This window comes from Ipomoea nil, unplaced genomic scaffold, assembly GCF_001879475.1.
Source record: "Ipomoea nil cultivar Tokyo-kokei standard unplaced genomic scaffold, Asagao_1.1 scaffold2759, whole genome shotgun sequence".
NCBI classification, from domain to species: Eukaryota; Viridiplantae; Streptophyta; class Magnoliopsida; order Solanales; family Convolvulaceae; genus Ipomoea; species Ipomoea nil.
Genome location: NW_017619187.1, coordinates 1815074 through 1840008, shown reverse-complemented (window position 1 = coordinate 1840008; position 24935 = coordinate 1815074). Strand labels below are relative to the sequence as shown.

Here is a 24935-nt window from a genome sequence, read left to right as displayed (position 1 = left end):
AAAATAATTGATGAATCAAAACAATGATTTCCCCTCTTATATACGCTTAGGGATGGTGCCATCCAAACCCATATTGAAGAGATTCAATTGGGTCACTCTCTGGTGCTTGACATTGCAGGTAACTCCAATCCAGTCACAAAATGGAGTTGATGAGATTTAAGATTAGTCTAGCATAAATTAGAAACCTAAAGTATAAATAAAAAAGTGCAAATACGGTTGACTTATGCGTTGAGATTCTGTTGCCACCTTAAATGGTTAAGAAAATGAGAGTTTGAAATGTAAAAACATGACCTCATGAATGTTCCACTAATCTTAATTATATGCTTAAAAAATGAAAGCTTTCACCTTGTTGCCACCACGCACGAGCATTACCAATAAAGTTTTACGTTTGGCTGGCGGTGAAGAAATAAAATTACGTTTCATATTTATTTCAAAATTACGCCATTATTAGGACTACTTTATCTTTATGAAGCAAAATGTATTAAAGATATCATGACTGGTTTGGTGATCCAACAAATGAGCCCCTGGAGTGATACAGATATCATGCCTGATTTAGTAGTCCAACCAATAAGTCCAGGAGTGATCTGAAAGTAAAACTGTATTGTAGATATCATGACTGGTTTGATGATCTAATAAAATGAGCTTCTAGTCGTTTGATGGTCCAACAATTGAGCTGTTGGAATGATCTGAGCTCACCTTTGGAGTTTGTCAAGATTCACAATGCATGTATGGTCATTCTTAGCCACAGAAGAATCAATATGATGCACCAACAATAACAATTTGGTCTTTGGTTGACCCTTTTCACTTGATAAAAAACCTGGCTGGTTAAACGCATTGGAATTCGTCGAGTACTGCTTAAAATCACATAGAACATGAAAGAATTTGAAACACCACAAACAATGCAAGAAGGAATAAGGAAAGCTACCGTCTGCATCAATAGCAATGCCTCTCTATAGCCATCTCAACTAAACTAGACCTCATCTTTAATACATTCCATTTTAGTGGTATTATGAAGTAGTCACTTAATCATGAGATTGCAAAAAAATAAATAAATAAATAAAAATAGCACCACATATAAGGACAAGTGCGCAATTGGTTCTTATTACTTTTTGAGGGGACATTAACAGAATTCCCTGAAATCATAATACAATATCCAAGTAATGAGCAACATTTCAAAGCATGCAAATTAAACTAAACTTATAGAGACATTTTGGTTGAACTTTTGTTGTGTATACTTTAGTCTTACTATAGCATCTTCCATGGTGATCCTCTCCTCTGGAAAATCATATGTGCATTCCATAGCTAATCTCATCACCATCAAGAAGCACTCCTCTATTTCTTGCCCTCCACCTTTTTCTCCTGTCACTAAATTGGAGTCAACAATCTCCATTATTGCATCAGGCAATGAATCAGACACCCATTTCCTCATGCTGAAGTCTCCATGGAACATCTCATCTGTGGGCTTCTTTCTCGTGAATACTTCCATTAGTAGAATCCCAAAACTGTATACATCTCCCATGCTGGACACTATTCCTGCACAACCATACTCTGCAATTGTGCAAAAAATATGAACATACAATTACTTCCATATATCCTAAACTTCAAGCTACAAATTAAATTAGAGAGCTGAGTGACTTCACCTGGAGCCATGTATCCAATTGTGCCCATGGTTTTTGTCTGCTTAGTGGTCTTATCTTTGTCCAGTAGCTTAGCTATACCAAAGTCACCAACATGTGCAACCATGCTTTCATCTAAAAGAATGTTGCCAGGCTTCAAATCACAATGAACCACAGGAAAAGAATGACCATGATGCAAGTACTCGAGGGCATTCCCAACATCCATCATTATTCCTAGCCTCTGATAGATATCTAGGAAATAATTATGTGAATAGAGCCATTTGTCTAGGCTCCCATTGGGCATATACTCTAAAATCAGAGCTTTGAAGTCGAGGTTGGAGCAACTGGTTATTACTTTGACAAGATTTCTGTGTCGAATATTCCTTAGCACTTGACACTCTACTTCAAAGCTTCTGATTGAATCTTGCACATCCAAATTGAAGACTTTTATAGCAGCAATCACCCCATCAACAAAAGTTCCCTTGAACACTGAGCTAAAACTCCCCCTGCCTATCAAGTTGCTCTCATCAAAACCTTCTGTAGCACGAAGAATTTCATAGTATGAAATCCTCTTGAGTGCAACATCAAGTGAATCTTCAGCCTGAGATTCCCTTTGTTTGTTTCTCTTCCAGAACGTAAGCAACCAAACCAGTAGTACAGCAACAACAGCCACAGATACAAGAGATGGCAAAACATATTTGAGAAATATGACAATGTTTCTCTGTTTCCCTTTACCTTCATTGCATTCCATGACATGGAATTGAGAAGCTCCACATAGTTCCTTGTTACCCATGAATGATTCCATGCTAAATTTTGCAAAAGGTCCACCATTTGGGATTCTACCGCTGAGATCATTGAAAGACAGATTCAGATACACTAGATATTTGAGCTTCTCCATCGACTTTGGAATACCACCAGAGAGGCTGTTATTAGATAAATCTAATGCTTGCAGGCTTATCAAACTATCAAATGATTTTGGAATAGGACCATGAAGCCTATTTGATGATAGAGAGAGATTAAGCAAATTCTGAAGTTGCCCAATGGTGTCGGGAATTTCTCCAGAAAATTGATTACCTGACAGATATAACTGTACCATGTTGTGCATACTTCCAATTTCAGGAGACAAGTGATCACAAAGAAAATTATTGGACAAGTCCAGCTCCAAGAGATCCTTGTTGTTCCAGAACCCAAGCGGTATTGCAGATGTAAATAAATTGGAACCTAGATAGATATTTCTCAAAGAAGATATGTTCCCAAAACAACTTGGAATTTTTCCTGAGAGCTTATTATCTCCAAGATCCAATTCAGATAACTCCTTCAAAAAACACATGGTGTTTGGTATTGATCCCTCAATTTCATTATTCTCTATGTGTAAACCCTGTAACCTCAACAAACCTCGTCCTAATGTTACAGGAAATGAACTTGAGAGCTTGTTATCGCTCAAATCCAAAAAAATCAAGTTGATAAAGTTACTAATTCCACTTGGAATGCTGCCTTTCAAATGACAATCCGCAGCAACTAAGAATTCCAAACACAAAGATTTATTGCCTACACCTAACAAGTTCGGTAAAACTGTGTTGAATGGATTGCCACTTAAACTAACCATTTTCAAATTCTTGCATTTCGACAATGTAGTGAGTAGGCTTAGCTCATTAACCGATGGCTCATTTGTGATTTGGTTGTATTCTATGATAAAGTATTCAAGTTGTTGTAACTTTTCAATCTCCAAAGGTACATGGCCGCTAAACATGTTTGTCCCAAGGTCAAGCAGTCTGAGTTGGGAGGCATTTGATATAAAACTAGGAATGGTTCCAGTGAATTGGTTTTGGCTGAGAATAAGTTCTTCAAGACTTGGGGATATCCTATGTCTTAGGCCTGGTTGAAGATTGCCAAAAAGGTTATTAGATCCCAGGTCAAACTTTTGTAATGTAGAGATGTTGAAAATGGAGGATGGTAGTTTGCCACTAAAATTATTTGATTTAAGTGACAATCCTTTGAGACTTGATAGCTTTCCTAGCTCTGGAGGAATATTACCATCCAAATTGTTATACTTAGCAAAAAAAATCTCCAAAGTCGATATATTGCCAATTGAAGGAGGTATTATACCAGTCAAGCAATTTTCAAATACTATAAGCTCTCGAAGGTTTGACAATTTCTCAATCTCTTTTGACAAGTATCCTGTAAATTATGTAAAAGTTTAGAAGTCAATCTAAACTTTGAGTCACTTTAGAATAGCTCAGTTGGTTTCAAATCACACATCAAGCAAATTATAAATGAGTTGCACAAAATTAATTTATCTTATTTTATAAGTCTTATATTTTTAAGTCTTTAATCTTTTATTCATAATAGGATATGTTGTTAGTTGTTACTTTAGGTGCATTTGCGAGCTGAGAGTGGCTGGAGAGTTCCACCCACCCAACAAGCATTATACCATAGAACATGGTCGTCTAACTTACAAAGTAAATTATTGGTATAAAATTCATTTTTTTTTTGAAAATATATAAAATTCATTTTTAATATACTAAATGTTCTTTTTTTAATTTTATTTTTTGACAATTCATTTGTTGTGTACTAAAAGTATATTTTTAGGTATATCTATACTACATAAAAATGAAAGTTTTTTTATATTAAAAATGAATATTTATCAATAGTCTGCATTATAATTTACCCGATCCAACCATAGTGCTCCAACCACTCTCATTCAATCGTTATACCCTGCACCACGGCGCGCGCAGCACTGTGTGCTCCGCGCCTCTCAAAACGCCGTCGTTTTGGGAGGCGTGGAAGGGAGTTGACGTGATTATGTGTATTTGTTTATATCATTATGTGTAATTGTTCATATAATTATGTGTATTTTTTATACAGTTATGTGTGTTTGTTTATACAATTATGTATATTTATTTATACAATTATATATAAAACGACGTCGTTTTGAATTAGGTTACACAATGCAATGCGCGCCCTGGTGCACGATATAAATTGCCAACACAGTCATTTGACAACATTTGAGTTAGGCCGGATAGGATGTTTCAACGGTCCAATTGCACCACTATAAGTCTATAACCAACAATTCCTTCCAAAATCTCTACTAGGCCAAAGGGCCTACCTAGTTGGGGCGCAATCCATTGATCAGGGTTCAAATAGCATTGTAGATCTTAGTGTATATACAATTGTTATACAGTAGACCACGGTCCACACATCACTGTGTGAACCATAATTGTTGAATGAACTGTAGTAAAATTAAAATGATACTTTTGTGTTACTGTAATAAAACTAGTATATGTGAAAAATAAAACCAAAAACAAAGTACATTATTGTCAAATAAAACTGTAGTATAATTAAAATGAAATTTTAGTATTGTTATAATGGAACTAGTGTGCTTGGAAAATGAAACTAAAATCCAAAGTCATACAATAACATATATTGTCAAATTACCGCAGTGTAATTAAAATAATATTTCAACATTACTATAATTAAACTAGTATGTGTGGAGAACTAAACAAAAAAATAGACCTCAGGTAATAATGTATACTATCAAATGAAACTATAGTAGAATTGAAATGATACTTTAGTATTGCTATAATGAAACTAGTGTGGAGAAAAAATGAAACTAAAAAACATAGCAATATTTTCAAATGAAACTGAAGTGCAACTAAAAAAAAAATTACATATTTCATGGTCCATGTTGCTACATAGACCATGGTCCACAATAAAAATTGTTGTATATGTGTGGAGTTTTTGTGTCTTGTGTTATTAAATTATGTATCTTACACAAATTAGTAATTGTGTCTTATATTAAGAATTTTTGTGTCTTGTGTTGTGAAATAATTATGTGCCAATGAACACAATTTATGTATCTAAATCAGATTTGAAAAATAAGTAAATATATAACGTGTGTATGTGTCTTGTGTTTGATTTTTAAAGTCTTGTGTTATGAAATTATGTACCTTACGAATATGAATTATGTACCTCGTCTTTTCGACTCGGGATCCATAATACTACGTGGACCCTGGTCCATGATATAAATTGCCAGTTGGGTGCTTCACAGTTCACACTGCCCCTGACTTCAATTCACTATTTTACAAAGTTCCCTAAATCAAAATTTCATGAAGTTTTTGAATTCACCTGTCAAGTTCAGTTCTGCAAGATAAAGTTGCTGAAGAGATGACATGTTCCAGATGTCCCTAGGTAATCTTCCAGAAAGTTCATTTCTAGACATGGAAAGTGCTTGAAGTTTCCTGCAACTGGATAGAGCTTGAGGGATTTCTCCATGAATATGGTTTACGGCAATAGCCAGCATCTCCAATTGTGGAAGGAGATAACAGGGGTCATTTGGAAGAATTCCAGAGAGTTCATTCAACTGAAGGTTGAGTACTATTAAAGATGAAATATTGAAGATTGTCCAAGGCAAATCTCCTGCATGCATGTATTAAAAGGCAGGCAGTATAAGTACGTACACATGGACATATTACATTCTTCTATATATTAGTATTATGTAAATTGGTAGCCATGCATATATGTCACTAAAATTAGACTAAAAACTAACAAATTAAAGACCTCACCTGTCAAATTGTTACCCTGTAGCTTTAACCACTCGAGCTTGGAAAAGTTGCCAATTTCTGGTGGTATGCTTCCATGAAATTCATTATCTCCTAAATTCAAAATTCTAAGTTCCTTGCATTTTGGTAGACTTGACGGAATCTGACCACTGAACCTATTTGCTGAAAGAAACAAGGTTTGTAGCAGCCTGAAGTTATCACAAATGCCCACTGGGAGTGTCCCTGAGAGATGATTGTTTCCCAAGTCTACAAAACGCAAGGAAGAAACGTTGTACAAAGTTGCAGGAATGTTTCCAGAGAGATGGTTGTAGGACATATCCAAACTCTGGAGTTTGGTCAAGAATCCAATGCTTTCTGGGATTTGGCCATGGAAACTATTGCTGCTGATGTTGAAAGTTGCAAGGAATGAGAGGCCACCAATCTCCTCAGGAATGGTGCCTTTGAGACCCATATTGAAGAGATTCAATTGGGTCACTCTTTGGTGCTTAGCATTATTGCAAGTAATGCCAATCCAATCACAGTGTGGAGTTTGGAGAGACCAGTTGTTGGACAAGATTTGAAAAGGGTCGGATGTGATTGCTCCTTTCAATGCCAATAGAGCAGCCTCATCAGATGATGATACCGTGGAGGCCACGGCATGAGTTCCAATTGAAAGGGATTGCACTAAAACAACCAAAACCAAACACCATTGCATTGATACTAAGAAACTCATATTTGCATGCAAGCAACCTACCCAATTACTTCTACTCAACTAAATGCTCAAGTTTTTTCTTTATATAAGTGAGAGGCCAGAGAAATAAGATTTAATTTTTACCCTTTCTAACCTTGTTTTTTAATTTAAAAAAAAAATCCCATGCTTTCTGCCTGTGCTGGTCTGGCTGGTTTCTTGTTTGTGAGAAACCAATAAATTGGTTTCCCACGTTTCTCACCTGAAAGTCTGTGAGAAACCCAAAAATGGTTGCAACCATGTCTCTTTCTTCAAAATAAATTTTCAACTACGGTGGTTAGAATTTTGGCTACTTAGTGATGATTGGTAATTGTGAGTTTTCCAATGTGTAGTAGTAATAATTATGATGATGATGATCCTTGTTAAATTGATGTTAAAACAAATCATTACTTTAGTATGTTGTTTTTTTTTATTATTTTATTAACATCAAGACCAACGAATCAGGTTGTTGATGCCCTTGCTTAAACGGTTGCTTTCGTGACTGGCTGTCGTGTTTGGAAGGGTGATCCCCAGATTAAATAGTGCTAGATAAATTTAATGACTTATTTAACATATTTTCTTAGAAAATATATCAAATTAATCCGTATATACTAGGAAGTGGGAAAATTGAAGGAGTTAGTAGTTTGGCGGAAAAATTGAATTAAGTGAGCTAGGTAACCATGATAGACTGCATGCCCCAAGTCATTATCGTGCGTGTTTCCCATTGAAAGAAATTTCTCGCGTATCTTAGAGTCAGCTCGTGCATCACATGGGTTCTCTTTTATATTTGTGTGTCCCATGAGAACACACCCACAAGGTTTGAAGGAGTTTGCTTATTGGTCTGAATTAATTTTTGGGTCCAACAGATAAGTGGGGCTAATCGGTATATCGTGGACCAGGGTCCACAATAATTTGACTTTATAATGTACAGAATTCATGTTTATAATGTACATAATTTACGTTCATAATATACATATACATAAACATGATATAATGAACACGAATTTTGTGCATTATAAATATGAATTTTGTACATTATGAATATGAATTATGTGTATTATGTTAACTGTTTATGTATCTTCATTATATGGTGTTTATGTGTATGTGTATTATGAACATAAATTCTGTTCATTGTGTATGTGTATTATGTACATTATGTGTCTTCGTTATGTGTATTGGACCAGGGTCCATAGTGCACTGTGGAGCCTGGTCCACGATAAAAATTGCCCTACGGGAATGTGTTTAATGTGGGACAGAGGCCAAATTATATAATGGACCAGGATCCAAAGTGCACTGTAGACCTTGATCCAATACACAGAATTTGACTTCATAATGCATAGATTTCATGTTCATAATGCACAAAATTCATGTTCATAATACACACACATAAACACAATATAATGAACATGAATTCTGTGCATCACTGCTGGAAATTATGATATTTCCGACCACCTGAAAGTGATCTTAAATCAAGTCAAAAGCAAAAAGTGGTCAGAAATAGCAACAAAGATTTTTCCGGATACCAAAAGTGGTCGGAACAAGGCTTTCGACTTGATTTAAGATCACTTTCAGGTGGTCGGAAATTTCATAATTTCCAGCAGTGCATTATGAACATGAATTCTGTGTATTATGTTATGTGTCCTCAGCTATATAATACACAGAATTCATGTTCATAATACACATAATTCATATTTATTATATCGTATTTATGTGTATGTGTATTACATTATTATGAACATGAATTCTATGCATTATGAATATGAATTTAAAATTTGAACTAATCAGATCATGTTATTTCTGCATATCTCAAACTCTTTGGTATGTAACTATGTATATAGTTAAAATACCAAATTCATCTTTATTTAATATATAATAATTGTACACATCAACCAAAGTAACAAACAAACAAATTCACTTTATGTTAGACATACACTAGCTAATTTTTGCGTAACCCCGGCTCATTTTCTATCTAATATATTAAATATGTATGCTATGGTCTTTTATTCTTCAGTAGATTGAGAAAGTAGTTATAGACAGATAACGAAGTTAATAGTACTAAAAAAAACACATGGATGCTATGGTCTTTTATGTATAGACGTATAGTAGAACTAATGACCCTAATTTATTGATAAAGTGATCGATATAAATTTCTCCCAACTCTATAGAAAATATATCAAATTAGTCGGTAAATATTAGTAGACAGGCGTTGTGTTGGGCATTGTAGTTGGCATGAATGGCGGCAATCATAGTAGACAAATTGGCTACATGCCATGGAAAAAATTGACTTGCATTCCCACTACAGCTAACTATTTCTTTACATATCAGTGGCTATAGTCATACTAATAATAATCATATTTGCATTAACGGTTTATAGTTCAAGATTTTATCCATATATCACTGCAATCCCTCTCTAATCCCACCCCTACCACTAGATAGGACTTATGGGATGAGTTGACATAGATATGGTAATGATATATACTTCATTAATAATCCTCACATGTAACTAATAAAAGATGTTGGCTCAAATGAAAGGGATCAAGATATGCATGCAACAATACTCTTGGAAAAGATGGTTTGATTGGGGCAGACCGAAATTCAATTGAATTAATCTCACTTGCATGGTGTAGATACTAATTTAGTGTGTGTGTGTATATATATATATATATATATATATATATATATATATATATATATATACTTGAAGCTACAAATTAAATTAGAGAGTTGAGTGAGCTCACCTGGAGCCATGTATCCAACTGTGCCCATGGTTTTTGTCTGCTTAGTGGCCTTATCTTTGTCCAGTAGCTTAGCTATACCAAAGTCACCAACATGTGCAACCATGTTTTGGTCTAAAAGAATGTTACCAGACTTCAAATCACAATGAATTACTGAAAAAGAATGACCATGATGCAAGTACTCAAGGGCATTCGCAACATCCATCATTAAAATATAATAAATTAAATTTAATCATTTAAGCACAAAGCTAGGTTCATGAAGACGAGTCAAAACTCAATAAACAAATATGAGCAAAAGTGTGTTCATTTTGTGCATTATCATTTAGAACGCTAAGTATTGCTTAGCTTGCAAGCTTTTCTCTTGGACTCAGGAATTCATAAATTCATCAATATCTTTTTCTAAGCATGGGTCCTCCTTTAATAGACAAAAGAGGTTGAGCACCAATTCGAATTTCAAATTTGCTTATTGTGACTCATACAATTTAGTGGTCGCTCTTCAAAAGCTGCCACATTCCCAAATTTTTGCTTCTGAGGTTTATATATTGGTTTTGCATGCATTGAGAGACTAACGGTTGATCTTTTGATAGGTGGTGCATTGGGACAAGTCCAAAAGATCTATGGTATTTTGTGCCAATTAACCACACTCCTTCTGACTTACTTCTTCTAAACACACTTCCTTTCATTACAATTTCCAAATGTGGGCGCACCTTCTTCCAGCTATACTTCTTCCGATAGAGAATGAGACACATTTTGCGGTTTACAAGGATGAAAAAATTTTAGAGGTCAAGTATCTCTAATATGCCTAGTGAATTAGCATCATCAAAATCTATAAACAACAAAAAATGAGGTGCCAATATAGACTACTAAAAACCTTATAATAACATTATCATATCGTATATATTGTAATAGATGAAAACCATGTGTATAGACTAATGACAAACAATTAAGAAACAAAATGTAATTTCCTAAAATCATTTAAAAAAAAAAAAAACAGTACAAACACAATAAATTTTAATAATTGCATCAAATTAAAGATTTTTTTTTTCTTTTTTAAAGGCAGAAAGTATATTGCTAAACATATACATACATTTTGGTTGGAAAAAAAAGGCAGGCTATAGGGTAAAATATTTCAGTGTTTAAACTTTAGAAATACATGCCACATGTTATTTTATTGTACAATATCCAAGTAATGAGCAACATTATTTCAAAGCTTGCAAATTAAACTAGTTTATTACTAAACTTATAGAGACATTTTGGTTGAACTTTTGTTGTGTATACTTTAGTCTTACTATAGCATCTTCCATGGTGATCCTCTCCTCTGGAAAATCATATGTGCATTCCATAGCTAATCTCATCACCATCAAGAAGCACTCCTCTATTTCTTGCCCTCCACCTTTTTCTCCTGTCACTAAATTGGAGTCAACAATCTCCATTATTGCATCAGGCAATGAATCAGACACCCATTTCCTCATGCTGAAGTCTCCATGGAACATCTCATCTGTGGGCTTCTTTCTCGTGAATACTTCCATTAGTAGAATCCCAAAACTGTATACATCTCCCATGCTGGACACTATTCCTGCACAACCATACTCTGCAATTGTGCAAAAAATATGAACATACAATTACTTCCATATATCCTAAACTTCAAGCTACAAATTAAATTAGAGAGTGATCTGAGTTCACCTGGAGCCATGTATCCAACTGTGCCCATGGTTTTTGTCTGCTTAGTGGCCTTATCTCTGTCCAGTAGCTTAGCTATACCAAAGTCACCAACATGTGCAACCATGTTTTCATCTAAAAGAATGTTACCAGGCTTCAAATCACAATGAACCACTGGAAAAGAATACCCATGATGCAAGTACTCGAGGGCATTCGCAACATCCATCATTATTCCTAGCCTCTGATAGATATCTAGGAAATAATTATGTGAATAGAGCCATTTGTTTAGGCTCTCATTGGGCATATACTCTAAAATCAGAGCTTTGAAGTCGAGGTTGGAGCAACTGGTTATTACTTTGACCAGATTTCTGTGTCGAATATTCCTTAGCACTTGGCACTCTACTTCAAAGCTTCTAATTGAATCTTGCACATCCAAATTGAAGACCTTTACAGCAGCAACCAGCCCAGCAACAAAAGTCCCCTTGAACACTGAGCTAAAACTCCCCCTCCCAATCAAGTTGCTCTCATCAAAGCCTTCTGTAGCACGAAGAATTTCATAGTATGAAATCCTCCTGAGTGCAACATCAAGTGAATCTTCAGCCCGAGGTTCCCTTCGTTTGTTTCTCTTCCAGAAAGTAAGCATCCAAACCAGTAGAACAGCAACAACAATCACAGATACAAGAGATGGCAAAATATACTTGAGAAATATGGCAATGTTTCTCAGTTTTCCTTTACCTTCTTTGCATTCCATGACATGAAATCGAGAATCTCCACATAGCTCCTTGTTACCCATGAGTGATTCCATGCCAAATTTTGCAAAAGGTCCACCATTTGGAATTTTACCACTCAGAGCATTGAAAGACAGGTTCAGATACACTAGATCTTTGAGCTTCTCCATCGACTTTGGAATACCTCCAGAGAGGCTGTTATTAGATAAATCTAATGCTTGCAAGCTTACCAGACTATCAAATGACTGAGGAATAGGACCTTGAAGCCTATTTGATGATAGAGAGAGACTAAGCAAATTCTGAAGTTGCCCAATGGTGTTAGGAATTTCTCCAGAAAATTGGTTACCTGACAAATTGAGGTATACCATGTTGTGCATATTTCCAATTTCAGAAGACAAGGTACCACTGAGTAAATTTGATGACAAGTCCATCTCCAAGACATCCTTGTTATTCCAGAATCCAAGTGGTATACTAGATGTAAACAAGTTTGAACCTAGATATATTTTTCTCAAAGAAGATAGATTTCCAAAACAACTTGGTATTTTCCCCGAGAGCTTATTGTCTCTAAGATCCAATTCAAATAAGTCCATCAAATAACACATGGTTCTTGGTATTGATCCCTCAATTTCATTATTATATACGTTTAAACTCTGTAACCTCAACAAACGTTGTCCCAATGTTTCAGGAAATGAACCTGAGAGCTTGTTGTCTTTCAAATGCAAAGAAATCAAGTTGATAAAGTTACTAATTCCACTTGGAATGCTTCCTTTCAAGTGACAACCATTAGCATCTAACCATTCCAAAGACAAAGATTTATTATTGCCAATATCTAACAAGTTGGGTAGAACTGTGTTGAATGGATTGCCACTCAAACCAACCATTTTCAAATTCTTGCATTTCGACAATGAAGTGAGTAAGCTTAGCTCATTAGCCGATGGCTCATTTGTGATTTGGTTGTATTGTATGTTAAAGTATTTAAGTTTTTGTAAGTTTTCAATCTCCGAAGGTACATGGCCGCTAAACATGTTTTCCCCAAGGTAAAGGTTTGTGATTTGTGAGGCATTTGATATAGAGCTAGGAATGGTTCCAGTGAATTGGTTTTGGCTAAGAAAAAGGACTACAAGACGTGGGGACATCCAATGTTTTAGACCTAGACGTTCAAGATTGCCAGAAAGGTTATTTGATGTCAACTCAATCTTTTGTAATGTAGAGATGTTGAAAATGGTGGATGGTATTTTGCCACTAAAAGTATTATCGCGAAGTGACAATCCTTCAAGTCTTGAAAGCTTTCCTATCTCTGGAGGAACATTACCTTGCAAATTGTTGTCCCCAACAACAAAATATTCCAAAGTCGATAAATTGCCAATTGATGGAGGTATCGTACCAGTCAAGCTGTTTTGTAAAACTATTAACATTCGAAGGATAGACAACTTCCCAATTTCATTTGGCAAAATTCCTGTATAATTGTGTAAAAATATATGAGCCAATCTAAATTAACATATTTAAACTTCTTTGGGCTAGTCTTTTAAAGCTAAGGGGGTTTGTTTCAACTGTCAAATTATTCTGGGGATCTGAGTCTACCTTGCAAGGTAGACTCGAGTTTAAAATACATAATTTACCTATTCAATTTTCACAATTTATATATTGAATGTTCACAATTTACATACTAACATTTAATATGTAAATTGTGTATTTTGGACATGAATCCACCTTACAAGGTGGACTCAGGTCCATGGTATAATTGTTGGTTTCAACCCACATGTTAATAAAAAAAAAAAATTTAAAAGTTATGTTCATGAATTGAATTTTAGATTTATAATGCCATTCCATGTGACTTTTTTATGAGTACAAAATACATGTGACTTAATTTATTCAAATAAAATTAATTAACATTTACAATACATAAATAAAATTTTATTAATTGTTAATATATTTTAATAAACTAATAAGTAATATGCATGCTAACTACTGTGTAGTGCGATGACACCTGTGGTTGGTCACAGATCGAACCCTGTGGTGGTCAACTACCTTGTAAAGAATCATGAGTGTTTTAAAAAAATAAAAATAAAGGGTCAAATAGAACCTTAAATTTTACGCCAAAAGTCAATTAGACACATGAACTTTTAAAAAGTGCAATTAAAATCTCAAACATGTTATTTTTGGTCAAATAAATCAAATTTACCGGTAACCAACAGGTTACCCGTAAAATTACACCATTGACCGTCATTTTTGCTGTTGACCGGTGTTGTCCAAGATCAATTTTACATGAAGACATCAACCATGTCACTTTCGCCGGAGAAGGAGACTAGAAAGGTTGCTTTTCTCCGAAGAAAAGGCGACCAAGCCAGAAAAGGTAACTTGAAATTTAAGTGGTTGGAGATTCGTCGAATTTTTCATCAGAATGAGAATGACTGCCTATAACATGTTGATTACCGATTAGGCATGGCAATGTGCCCCATCCTCGTAGGGGATGGGGACGAGGACGGGAAAAAATTTCGGGGATCAAGAATGGAAACGAAAAATTTTTAAAATTCCCCGGCGGGATGGGGACGGGGAAGGGGACGGGGATATGGGGATACCCCTCCCTGCCCCGCCCCGTCCCCGAATGTTTAATATATATATATATATATATATATATATATATATATATATATATATATATATATATATATTATTTTAGGATTAGGAATTAGATTATTAACAATATATATTGGAGGTTTGGAGCATTCAATATATTCCATTGGAGATTATTAAGTATACTGTGTATATATTGGTGATTATTAACTATATTGTGTATATACTTATACAATGTATATATTGGATTAATTGGAATATATTGAATGTTGATTACTTTGCATTGTGAATATTGAATGAATGTGTATATATTGGATTAATGGGAATATATTGAATGTTGATTAATTTGCAGTGTGAATAATTGTATTGAATGTCAAAATATGTATAATATTATATAAACTCTCATAAATCACAGCCACAAATTTTATTTTATTTTTCTTTTTTATTTTTAAAAATTGTATTAGTTTGACACTTTGACTATGGGTTGATCGGGGATCGGGATTTCCCGTCCCCGGTCCGCCAAATTCCCTGCGGGGACGGGGATGGGGAACTTTTTTTATTCCCCGCCGGGGACAGGGACGGGAAGTATACTCCCCGCCCCCGCCCCCGCCCCGTTGCCATCCCTATTACCGATTGATGGGTTTAGTTGCACCAAAATAACTTGTTTGAGGGTTTAATTACAATTTTTTAAAGTTCATGTATCTAATTGACTTTTGGTGTAAATTTTAGGGGTCTATTTGACATTTTTCAAAAAAAAAAAAAAAAGTAATTGAGTTGACTTTTAATATTGTGAAGTGAATTAAAATCATTAAATTGAATAAAATACTATATTATAGAAATTTCAAAGGTACTTTGACCAAGATAAGCTTTAAAAGGTAAAAAAAAAATGTTTAGTTTTAGTTGATAACATGTAAAAGTATTTATAAAAATATGAATATTATTGTCGTAATTATTTAATTATTCTTAAAGTATTAATTTATTGAAATAAATTTTATAATAATTTAATTTTAATTATTATGGTTGTTGTTGTTGTATTGGAGCCGACCAATAACTTTGACAGAAACTTGTGCGCTTACAATATGATTTCGAATTTAACCCGAATAGACGTACAGTCTCTACCTAGTTCTCTCTAGGGTTTTCACGTCGGTATCTCGACTTTCCGGCACGGACGATCTCTCCGTTTTCGATCAAGCTTCTCCAGCAGCAGGTTGGGCGAGCATGGCTACCAGTCACACCAGCAGCGACGTAGCAGGGTTGACGAGGAGATGGGCGGATCTTGTTTTGGAGGAGGAGGCCGCGGCTTTTATGCCGGCGGTGGAGGAAGGCGACGGCAGTGGTGAACCGGACGCCGTGGAGGAGGAGTGGGCGGTCGTCGGCCGTTTCTTGACACGAAAGCTGGTCAGGTTGGAATTTATGAGTCAAGTTATGGCATCTGTATGGCAACCGGTCAGTGGTGTGGAGGCAACGGAGGTGGAACCTGGCCGTTTCTTGTTTATCTTTCACCATGTGACGGATATGCAGCGTGTTCTGAATGATGGGCCTTGGTCGTTTGATAATAACACTTTTGTATGCAAGCAGGTCCCGGATGGAATGTCCCCGTGTGATGTTGAGCTTGATTCGGTTGATTTATGGATACAACTCCATGGTTTGCCGAAGGGGTATGCGACTGCCGTAATATTGGAACAGATTGGGAATTTCTTGGGGAAGTTTGTCAAGGCGGATGACCGTTTTGATAATGCACCATGGAAGATTTTTCATCGAATTAGGGTTTCGTTGGCCGTTGACAAACCGTTGAGGAGGCGAATGAATTTTATTAAGAGGGATAAGACGAGTTGCTGGGTGAATTTCAAGTATGAACGTCTGCACACATATTGCTATTTTTGTGGACTTTTGGGACACTCATACAAATTCTGTCGGGGAGCGAGGGATTCGGTGCTACCGGTGGAGGAATATTTGTATGGCCCGGAACTGAAGGCGGGGGGATCTCGGGGTCCTCGACCGGTCGGTGGGAGCTGGTTGTTACCGACCGGCCGACAGAAGGAGCCGAGGCAGACGGCGGATGTGGCGTCGGGTGGTGCAGCGCCGGTAGAAGCTAGCCGGGCCGGTAACGCCAGGGAGGCGGAGCTGGTGGCCGTGTCTAAGCGGCGCGGTGAGGTGACGGATGAAGGAGGGCGGGGAAGGGTGGAGGAAGATGTTGTTATGGCAGAGCAGTCAAAAAACTTGCAGCAGGCGGGTTCTGGTTCCCAGACCCGCCCGACCCAATGAGTACCCTTAGCTGGAACTGTCGTGGCTTGGGTAATCCATGGACAGTTCGTGAAGTTCTGGACTTTGCGTCCCGTAAGAAACCCGACTTTATTTTTTTGATGGAAACTATGGTTGATCGGTCACATGCTGAACGTTTACGTGTCAAGTTAGGTTTTGATGGTCTTTTCTGTGTGGATAGTGATGGTGTGAAGGGTGGTATAGCGTTGTTGTGGCGAAGAAATAATACAGCTAGTCTGCTCAGCTATTCGGATAATCATGTGGATATTGAGGTCAGTATGCATGGCTTTCCTAAATGGCGAATGACTGGTTTTTATGGCTTGGCACAGCGACCCAGACGTGAGGAATCATGGGGAAAGTTACGATCTTTGGCTACCAAGTCTAACCTGCCTTGGGTAGTAGTTGGGGATTTTAATGACCTTCTTTTTCAGCACGAGAAACGAGGAGGAAACCCACACCCTGATAGGCTCCTACGCGGTTTTGGGGATACTATTGAGGAGTGTGGCCTATCTCAGATGGCTATGCAGGGATATCCGTTTACATGGGAGAGGGGAAAAGGAACGGCGGACTGGATAGAGGAACGTTTGGATAAAGTATTGGCCTCGGATGAGTGGCGCGAGATTGTTGCAGGAGCCAGAGTATCAAATCTTTTAACCCGCAAGTCGGATCATTCGGCTCTCTTTCTAAGCATCCATGACTCCGTAGGGAGGGGTGGGGCTAGTAGGAGGGGTTTCCGTTTTGAGAATGCATGGTTATATGATGAGGGATGCCGGGGTGTGGTGGAAAAAGCATGGGATGAAGGAAAGGACCGTGGACTGCAGGATTGCATAAAATTCTGTGGCTCTCGGCTATCTCGGTGGGGGGGTGACAGGTTTCATATGTTTGGAGAGAGAATTATGAGTTTGCGGAAAGAGCAGCTGCGTCTGAGAGGAAAAACGGATCCAGCCTCGTTAGCTGAGTTCCGGTCGTTGGAGGAACGGCTATGCCGAACAGAGACGCAGGAGGATGCATTCTGGAGACAACGAGCTAAGCAACACTGGCTCAAGGGTGCCGATGCCAATACAAAATTCTTTCACAGGTATGCCTCTCATCGTAGAAAGAAAAATAATGTTGATAAGCTTATGAATGATAATGGGGATTGGGTGGAAGGTGAGCCTATGAGGGGGATTGTTTTACAGTATTTCCAAGATATTTTTGCCTCGGGAAACCCGGAGAATGGGGAAAATTTCTTTAATAGTATTGCCCTGCGTGTTACTCTGGCACAAAATGAATCTTTAGTCCGGCCGTTCACTAACGATGAGGTCAAAACTGCTCTCTTTTCTATGTATCCTGACAAGGCACCAGGCCCGGATGGAATGAATCCTGGCTTCTATCAACATTTTTGGGATGTGGTAGGGGGGGATATGTCATCCTTTATAGTCAATTGTTTGAATAATTGCAGCTTCCCAGCAACTCTGAATGAAACGGATGTGGTATTGATCCCGAAAAAGCAAAACCCGGAACGAGTATCTGATCTTAGGCCAATTGCGTTGAGTAATGTGATATATAGGGTAATGGCAAAGGTGATGACTAATAGAATGAAACCCTTGATGGATGAGATTATATCGGATTCCCAGAGTGCGTTTATACCCGATAGGCTTATAACGGATAATATCTTGATAGCATCGGAGGTTGGCCATTATTTGCACAGGAAACAGTGTGGTGCTGTTGGATGGGCTGCACTAAAATTAGATATGGCAAAGGCATATGATCGAATGGAGTGGTCGTTCCTACATGGGATGCTTGTGACCATGGGTTTTGATAAAAAATGGGTGGAGTTGATTATGTTATGTGTGTCTACTGTATCGTACAGGTTTTAAATTAATGGCTCTCGTACTGATTCAGTTACACCTACTCGTGGATTGAGGCAGGGGGACCCATTGTCTCCGTATCTATTTATTATCTGTGCAGAGGGACTCTCTATGATGTTGCAACAGGCACAATTGAATAATAGTATTCATGGATGTAGAGTAGCTCGGGGAGCTCCCCCAATATCCCATCTCTTCTTTGCGGATGACAGTTTGTTGTTCTTTAAGGCCAATTTGCAGGAAGCAAGTGTGATAAAAGGATGCCTAACGGCATATGAGAAGTTGTCAGGACAAGCGGTAAACTATCATAAATCCAGTATTTGTTATAGCAAAAATACTACTGAGGAGGACAGAGGCATGGTGGCGCAGGAACTGGGGGTGTTGCAAGCCCCAAATTTTGGCAAATATCTGGGGCTTCCGTCTTTTATTGGTAGAAATCGAAAGGCAGCTTTCTCGTATATTGAGGAAAAGATTAAACAGAGAATTGGTTCATGGAATAAGAAGTTGCTCTCTCAGGCTGGTAAGGAAATATTATTGAAAAGTGTGGCTCAATCTATGCCTACCTTCTCAATGAGTGTTTTTTTACTCCCTATGAATGTTGTTTCTTCTATTGAGAGGACCATGAACAGGTATTGGTGGAACTCAGGCACTAATCAGGGAATACATTGGAAGGCATGGGATAAATTATGCATCCCTAAGAAATATGGAGGTTTGGGTTTTAAGGAACTCAGGGCATTTAATTTGGCAATGTTGGGAAAGCAGGCATGGCGTTTACTCACAAGGCCAGAATCCCTAGTGGCACGTATTTATAAGGCCAGGTATTATCCGAAAGATACTTTCTCAGAGGCACATCTTGGGAATAATCCAAGTTTTTGTTGGCGAAGTATTATGGCAGCAAAAAGCATGGTTTGTACTGGCGTGAGGCGGAGGATAGGGAATGGCAAGGATACGAGAATATGGGATCATCCCTGGCTGCAGGATGAGCAGAATCCAATGATTCAAACAGAAATGCCACCACAACTCGCCGATGCACGAGTTTTTGGATTAATTGACCAAGAGACGGGGACATGGGATACTTCCATTTTAACGGATATTTTTGTGCCAGAAGATGTACCCAGAATTCTGAAAATTCCCATATCACCAGATTATGAAGATACGTGGTATTGGCATGATGACCCAAGAGGATTGTACTCTGTGAAAAGTGGTTATAAGTGTATTGTTGGCAGGTATGATAATACGATTACTCCCTTTAATAGATGGCAAGCGTTATGGAAGCTCAAAATCCCCCCAAAATGGAAAACCTTTCTATGGAGAGCTTTGAGTGACATTCTTCCCACTACTATGAATCTGCGAAACAAGAGAGTTGATATTGAGCCTAGTTGTGCTATGTGTGGAGTGTTATATGAAGATACCATGCATGCCCTGGTCACGTGTGACTATGCCAAGGCTGTATGGGGGCAAGCTAACCTCCCAATCCCTATTACCCAGACGAATATTTTTAATGAATGGTTTAATATGATTTTGGATAATCTGGACACTGATGGTCTGGTGTATGCAGCTGCAATCTTATACCATATTTGGAGAGCAAGAAACAATGCCGTTTGGGACGCCTATATGCCGATGCCGAAGAAGACGCTAAGGACGGCCACCATCACGATGAAGGCATGGTGCGCCGTGCACCGTGGAACCGAAAGCAGCCCTGCACCGCCGCACACCAATACAGTCACGGCCACGCCAGGGCAACACACTCGCAGGTGTTATGTGGATGCGAGTTATCACCATGCCACGAATACGGCCTCGGTAGGTGCAGTTCTTTTGAATGGAAACGGACAATATATCTCTGCCTATGTCTCTTCACTTCCAAATTGTTTCTCGTCTCTTATGGCGGAAGCATTGGCATGCAAGGAAGCTTTGTCTTGGCTAAAGAATCGTGGAGAGGAAAGCTTGGAATTACTCACGGACTGTTTAACGGTCAAACAATACCTAACTACTTCAGCTAGTACCGATCGATCATATGTTGGCTACGCAATAGATGGTTGCAGGAATTTAATTAATTCTTTACTTTCTTGTTTAGTTGTTTTTATTCCTAGATCAGAAAACTATTTAGCACATGCTTTAGCTACTTCAGTTGTTAGTCAAACTTCAGCTATGTACTGGGATGCGAACCCACCAGCACAAATCTCGCATTATTTTGAATAAATTGCCACCTTGGCTCCTTTCAAAAAAAAAAACAATATGATTAAATTGAAAATACGGAGTATATATAAAAGTTTTAGATTTTATATATTTTGAATTATTATATAAATATAAGTTAATAGTATAAATTAGTGGGCAAAATAATCTTTTGAACAAAATAAATGCAATCTACCAAACCAAAAAGTTATTATTTTTAAAATTTTGAATTTCAACGTTTTGGCCATAGTATGCTTTGAGTAATGTTACATATATACCTCTCCTTTATTTATTTATTTATTTTTTTAAATTAATGATGTGATCAGTCAATTCTTGAACATTCCACGAATGAATGCACATTAGGATGGGAAATTGAAGAAGGATAAGAAGTATTTTCATACCAAGATTATATGGTCTAATGGTATCCGAATTAGACTTTCATTTAGAAGGTTGTGAGTTCGGCTCTCATTGTTAGAGCCAATAACATTCAAAAAAAGAAGTATTTTCATGCTATTTATTAAATGCTAATATAGCATAAGATGAGATCAATTAGCCAAAAGGCATATCTTCCATTTACATAAACTAACTATAATTTCTCCCTAAATTATAATATCATTTTAATGTAAGTCTATAATAATCTACTTATTCATTTTAATTTTTAACCCCCTAAACTTATAGTGTGTTTAATTTGAGAGAGCGATTAGAGTAGGTAGTTCAAGTAGTCCATCATTAATTCCAATCGCTCCCTCCGAAGGGAAATTGTTAGGAAATATTTCAATTGGGGTGCTTCACCGCTTCAACAGTAACGTAAGGTACGTACAGTTTCAAGGAATTTTAATTAAAAAGTTACCTGTCAAGTTCATCCCTAAAAGATAAAGCTCCTGAAGAGATGATATGTTGCAGATTTGAGTAGGGAATCTTCCAGAGAGTTGATTCTTAGACAAGGCTAGCACTTTAAGTCTCCTGCAAGTAGATAGAGCTTGAGGGATCTCTCCATGAATATGGTTTGTATCAATGTCCAGAAACTCCAAGTCCGGAAGGAGATAACAGGGGTCATTAGGAAGAATTCCAGAGATTTCATTCATCTTCATGTCAAGTACTACCAAGGATGAAATATTGAAAATTGTCAAAGGAAAATCTCCTGTATTGAAAGACAATATAAGTAGTAGCTTTTTAATTTATTTTATTAATTGATCCAAGAATAGATATATAGTCAAATCATGAAAGGCATGCATTATTCGTATGTTACAATATATTACTATCAAAATTGGTATCCATATATGCATTTATGCCACTAAATTTAGACCAAAAACAACAGAATGACTGAAAATCTTACCTGTCAAATTGTTACCATTTAGCAGTAACCACTCGAGCTTGGAAAAGTTGCCAATTTCAGGTGGTATGCTTCCATGGAATTCATTCTCTCCTAAACTCAAAACTCTTAGTTCCGCACATTTGTATATACTTGATGGAATCTGACCACTCAATCGATTTGATCTAAGAGACAAGCCTTGTAGCTGCCTGCAGTTATCACAAATGCCTCCTGGGAGCATCCCTGAGAGACTATTGTATTCCATGACTACAAATCGCAAAGAAGAAATGTTGTATATAGTTGCGGGGATGTTTCCAGTGAGATCGTTGTAGGACAGGTCCAAACTCTGGAGTTTGGTCAAGAATCCAATGCTTTTTGGGATATGGCCATGGAAACTATTGCTGCTGATGTTGAAAGTTTTAAGGAATGAGAGGCCACCAATCTCCTCAGGAATGGTGCCGTTGAGACCCATATTGAAGAGATTCAATTGGGTCACTCTTTGGTGCCTACCGCTACAAGTGACACCAATCCAATCGCAGTATGGAGTATGATGAGACCAGTTGTTGGAGAAGATGCGAAAGGGATCAGACGTAATTGCCGCTTTCAATGTCAATAGAGCAACCTCATCAGCTGAGCTATTTGATGCTCCTGAGGCCACAGCCATGCAGAGGGCAATGGCCAAAACCAAACACCGAGTCATTGATGCCAAGTGCTCTTTGAAGAAGCTCATAGTATATGCAAATTAAAGTAAGGATTTTTTTTTTTTTTCTTTTAGTGAATTAGTGGAAGTTGAAAGATTCACTCATGTCTGAAGACCCAAAGTTATGATATGCCTAAATTAATGAAGTGGTAATACCATGCATTGACTTATTGAGGGCTATGCGTTTACTTTGGCGTTGATTTTTTTTTTTTTTTTTTTTTTTTTTGGCGGTCTTAATGGTTTAGAAAATAGGAGGCGGCTGAGAGCTTGGACGAAACATGCAATTGAAAGCTTCAACCACATTGGCAAATTGTAATAATTTCAACCATTTAAGATCGTAACATTGATTTCTCTTTGGTCATCTTATTAGGGGGGATTTCTCTTTGGTCATCTTATTAGGGGGGAAATCACTGCTTTGATCCTTCAATTATTTTATAATTATTAATTTAGTTCTTAACTTTTAATTTGAAAGAAATTATCCTTCAATTATTTTGAATTTCATCAATTAAATTCTATAGTCAGTATTCTGTCATACTATTAGTTACCCTATTTTTAGTGGACATTTTAAAATTTTCTCATTATCAGCTTCAGAGATTTAGATCTAAAAAGATTGTAAAACAATGAGAAGCTATATAATTCATCTTCTTCATACTATACTCTCCACCGGCAATGATTGTCCTGTGGGGCCCCACTTGCGGAATACTATAAAATATCTAATCAAGTAAGTTATGGAGGATGGTTTGATAGTGTTGTTTTAAGGTGGAGATATCAAACTTCCAGAGAGAAATATACGATAAATCGAGCGCGAAAACACCAGAACTGGCGAATTGGTGTTGGATTTCTACCCCTATCCCTGGAGTGATCTCTATTGAATATGTGCATCGGCTTGAACTGGCGGATTGGTGTAACTAACGGCTGACTGAAGGAATAGTAGCTAAGGGATTTAATTGACGAAATTTAAAATAATTGGATGTCAATTCATTCAAATTGAACATTAGAGACTAAATTGATAGTTGCAAAACAATTGAGGGATCAAAATAGTGATTTTTCCACTCATATGCTTTTAAGATAATGAAAGTATGGAGCGAAACACCCAATCATTGATACCAATTCTGCTCTTTGAAGAAGCTCATAGTATATGCAAAGAGTTAATTCCATTTCTGGTCCTAGATTTATATGTGACAATCTATTTATAGTCCTTTTTTTTATTAGAACATCCTTATTTGGTCATAATATTATTGTGGGGTGACTATTTTTAGTCCTCCATCAACAAAATCTTTGAAATATCGTTAAATATAAAAGCATTTCAATTTTTTTTTATAAAAAGTAAGTTGAACCCCTATATTTTTTATGTTTATTTTTTTGAAAACATCCTTAATTGAAGACCAAAATGTCATTATATTTAACGATATTTGAATTGTTTTGTTGATAAATGACAAAAAATGGTTATGCCACTATAATACTAGAACTAAAAGTTCAAATAAAAAAGACTTAAAAATAGACTGTCACTTATAAATGTAGAACCAAAAAATAAAATTAAATCTATAGGCAAACTACGAATTTTTTTTTTTTAAATTTTTTTTAGTGAATTACGGGAAGTTGCAAGATTCTCTCATGGAAAGCTATGCGTTGATTTTGGTGTTGATTCTTTTTTTTTTTTTTTTTTTTTTTTTTTTCCTTTTGCGGTCTTAATGGTTTGGAAAATAGGAGGGCGGCTGAGAGCTTGGACAAAACAATTTAAATTAGGCTTCCACCGCATCGGCCAATTGTAATAATTTCAACCGTTTATGATACGTAATAACGTTGATTTCTCTTTGGTCATCTTATATAGAGAAAATCATTACTTTGGTTTCTCAATTATTTTGTAATTGTCAATTTAGTTCTTAATTTTTTTTTTATTACAAAGGAAGGGGAATACCCGTATACTGTCTACGCTTACACTGAGGCTCGAATCCAAGACATCGGATACCAGTGGACCACAAGCCACTTGGTTTTAGTTCTTAATTTTTAATTTGAACGAAATAACTCTCCAATTGTTTTTGTCAACTAAAATTAGGGTAACTAA

General features: G+C 36.8%; 1 protein-coding gene across 2 annotated transcripts in view; it reads right to left on the bottom strand.

The window, feature by feature from the left end:
• The window catches only part of LOC109156825 (LRR receptor-like serine/threonine-protein kinase EFR), a 44904-nt gene extending 21936 nt beyond the window's left edge, over window positions 1-22968 (bottom strand). The window contains exons 1-2 of one of the 2 annotated variants that reach the window (XM_019304683.1): window positions 22195-22968; window positions 5855-6032 (exon numbers count right to left, since the gene is read on the bottom strand). In XM_019304683.1, the coding sequence (XP_019160228.1) occupies window positions 5855-6032; window positions 22195-22900 (884 nt within the window). In that variant the 5' untranslated portion in view covers window positions 22901-22968. The remainder of the gene's footprint in view (window positions 1-5854; window positions 6033-22194) is intronic. The other variant, XM_019304682.1, reaches the window with a different exon arrangement.
• Window positions 22969-24935: the final 1967 nt, after the last annotated feature.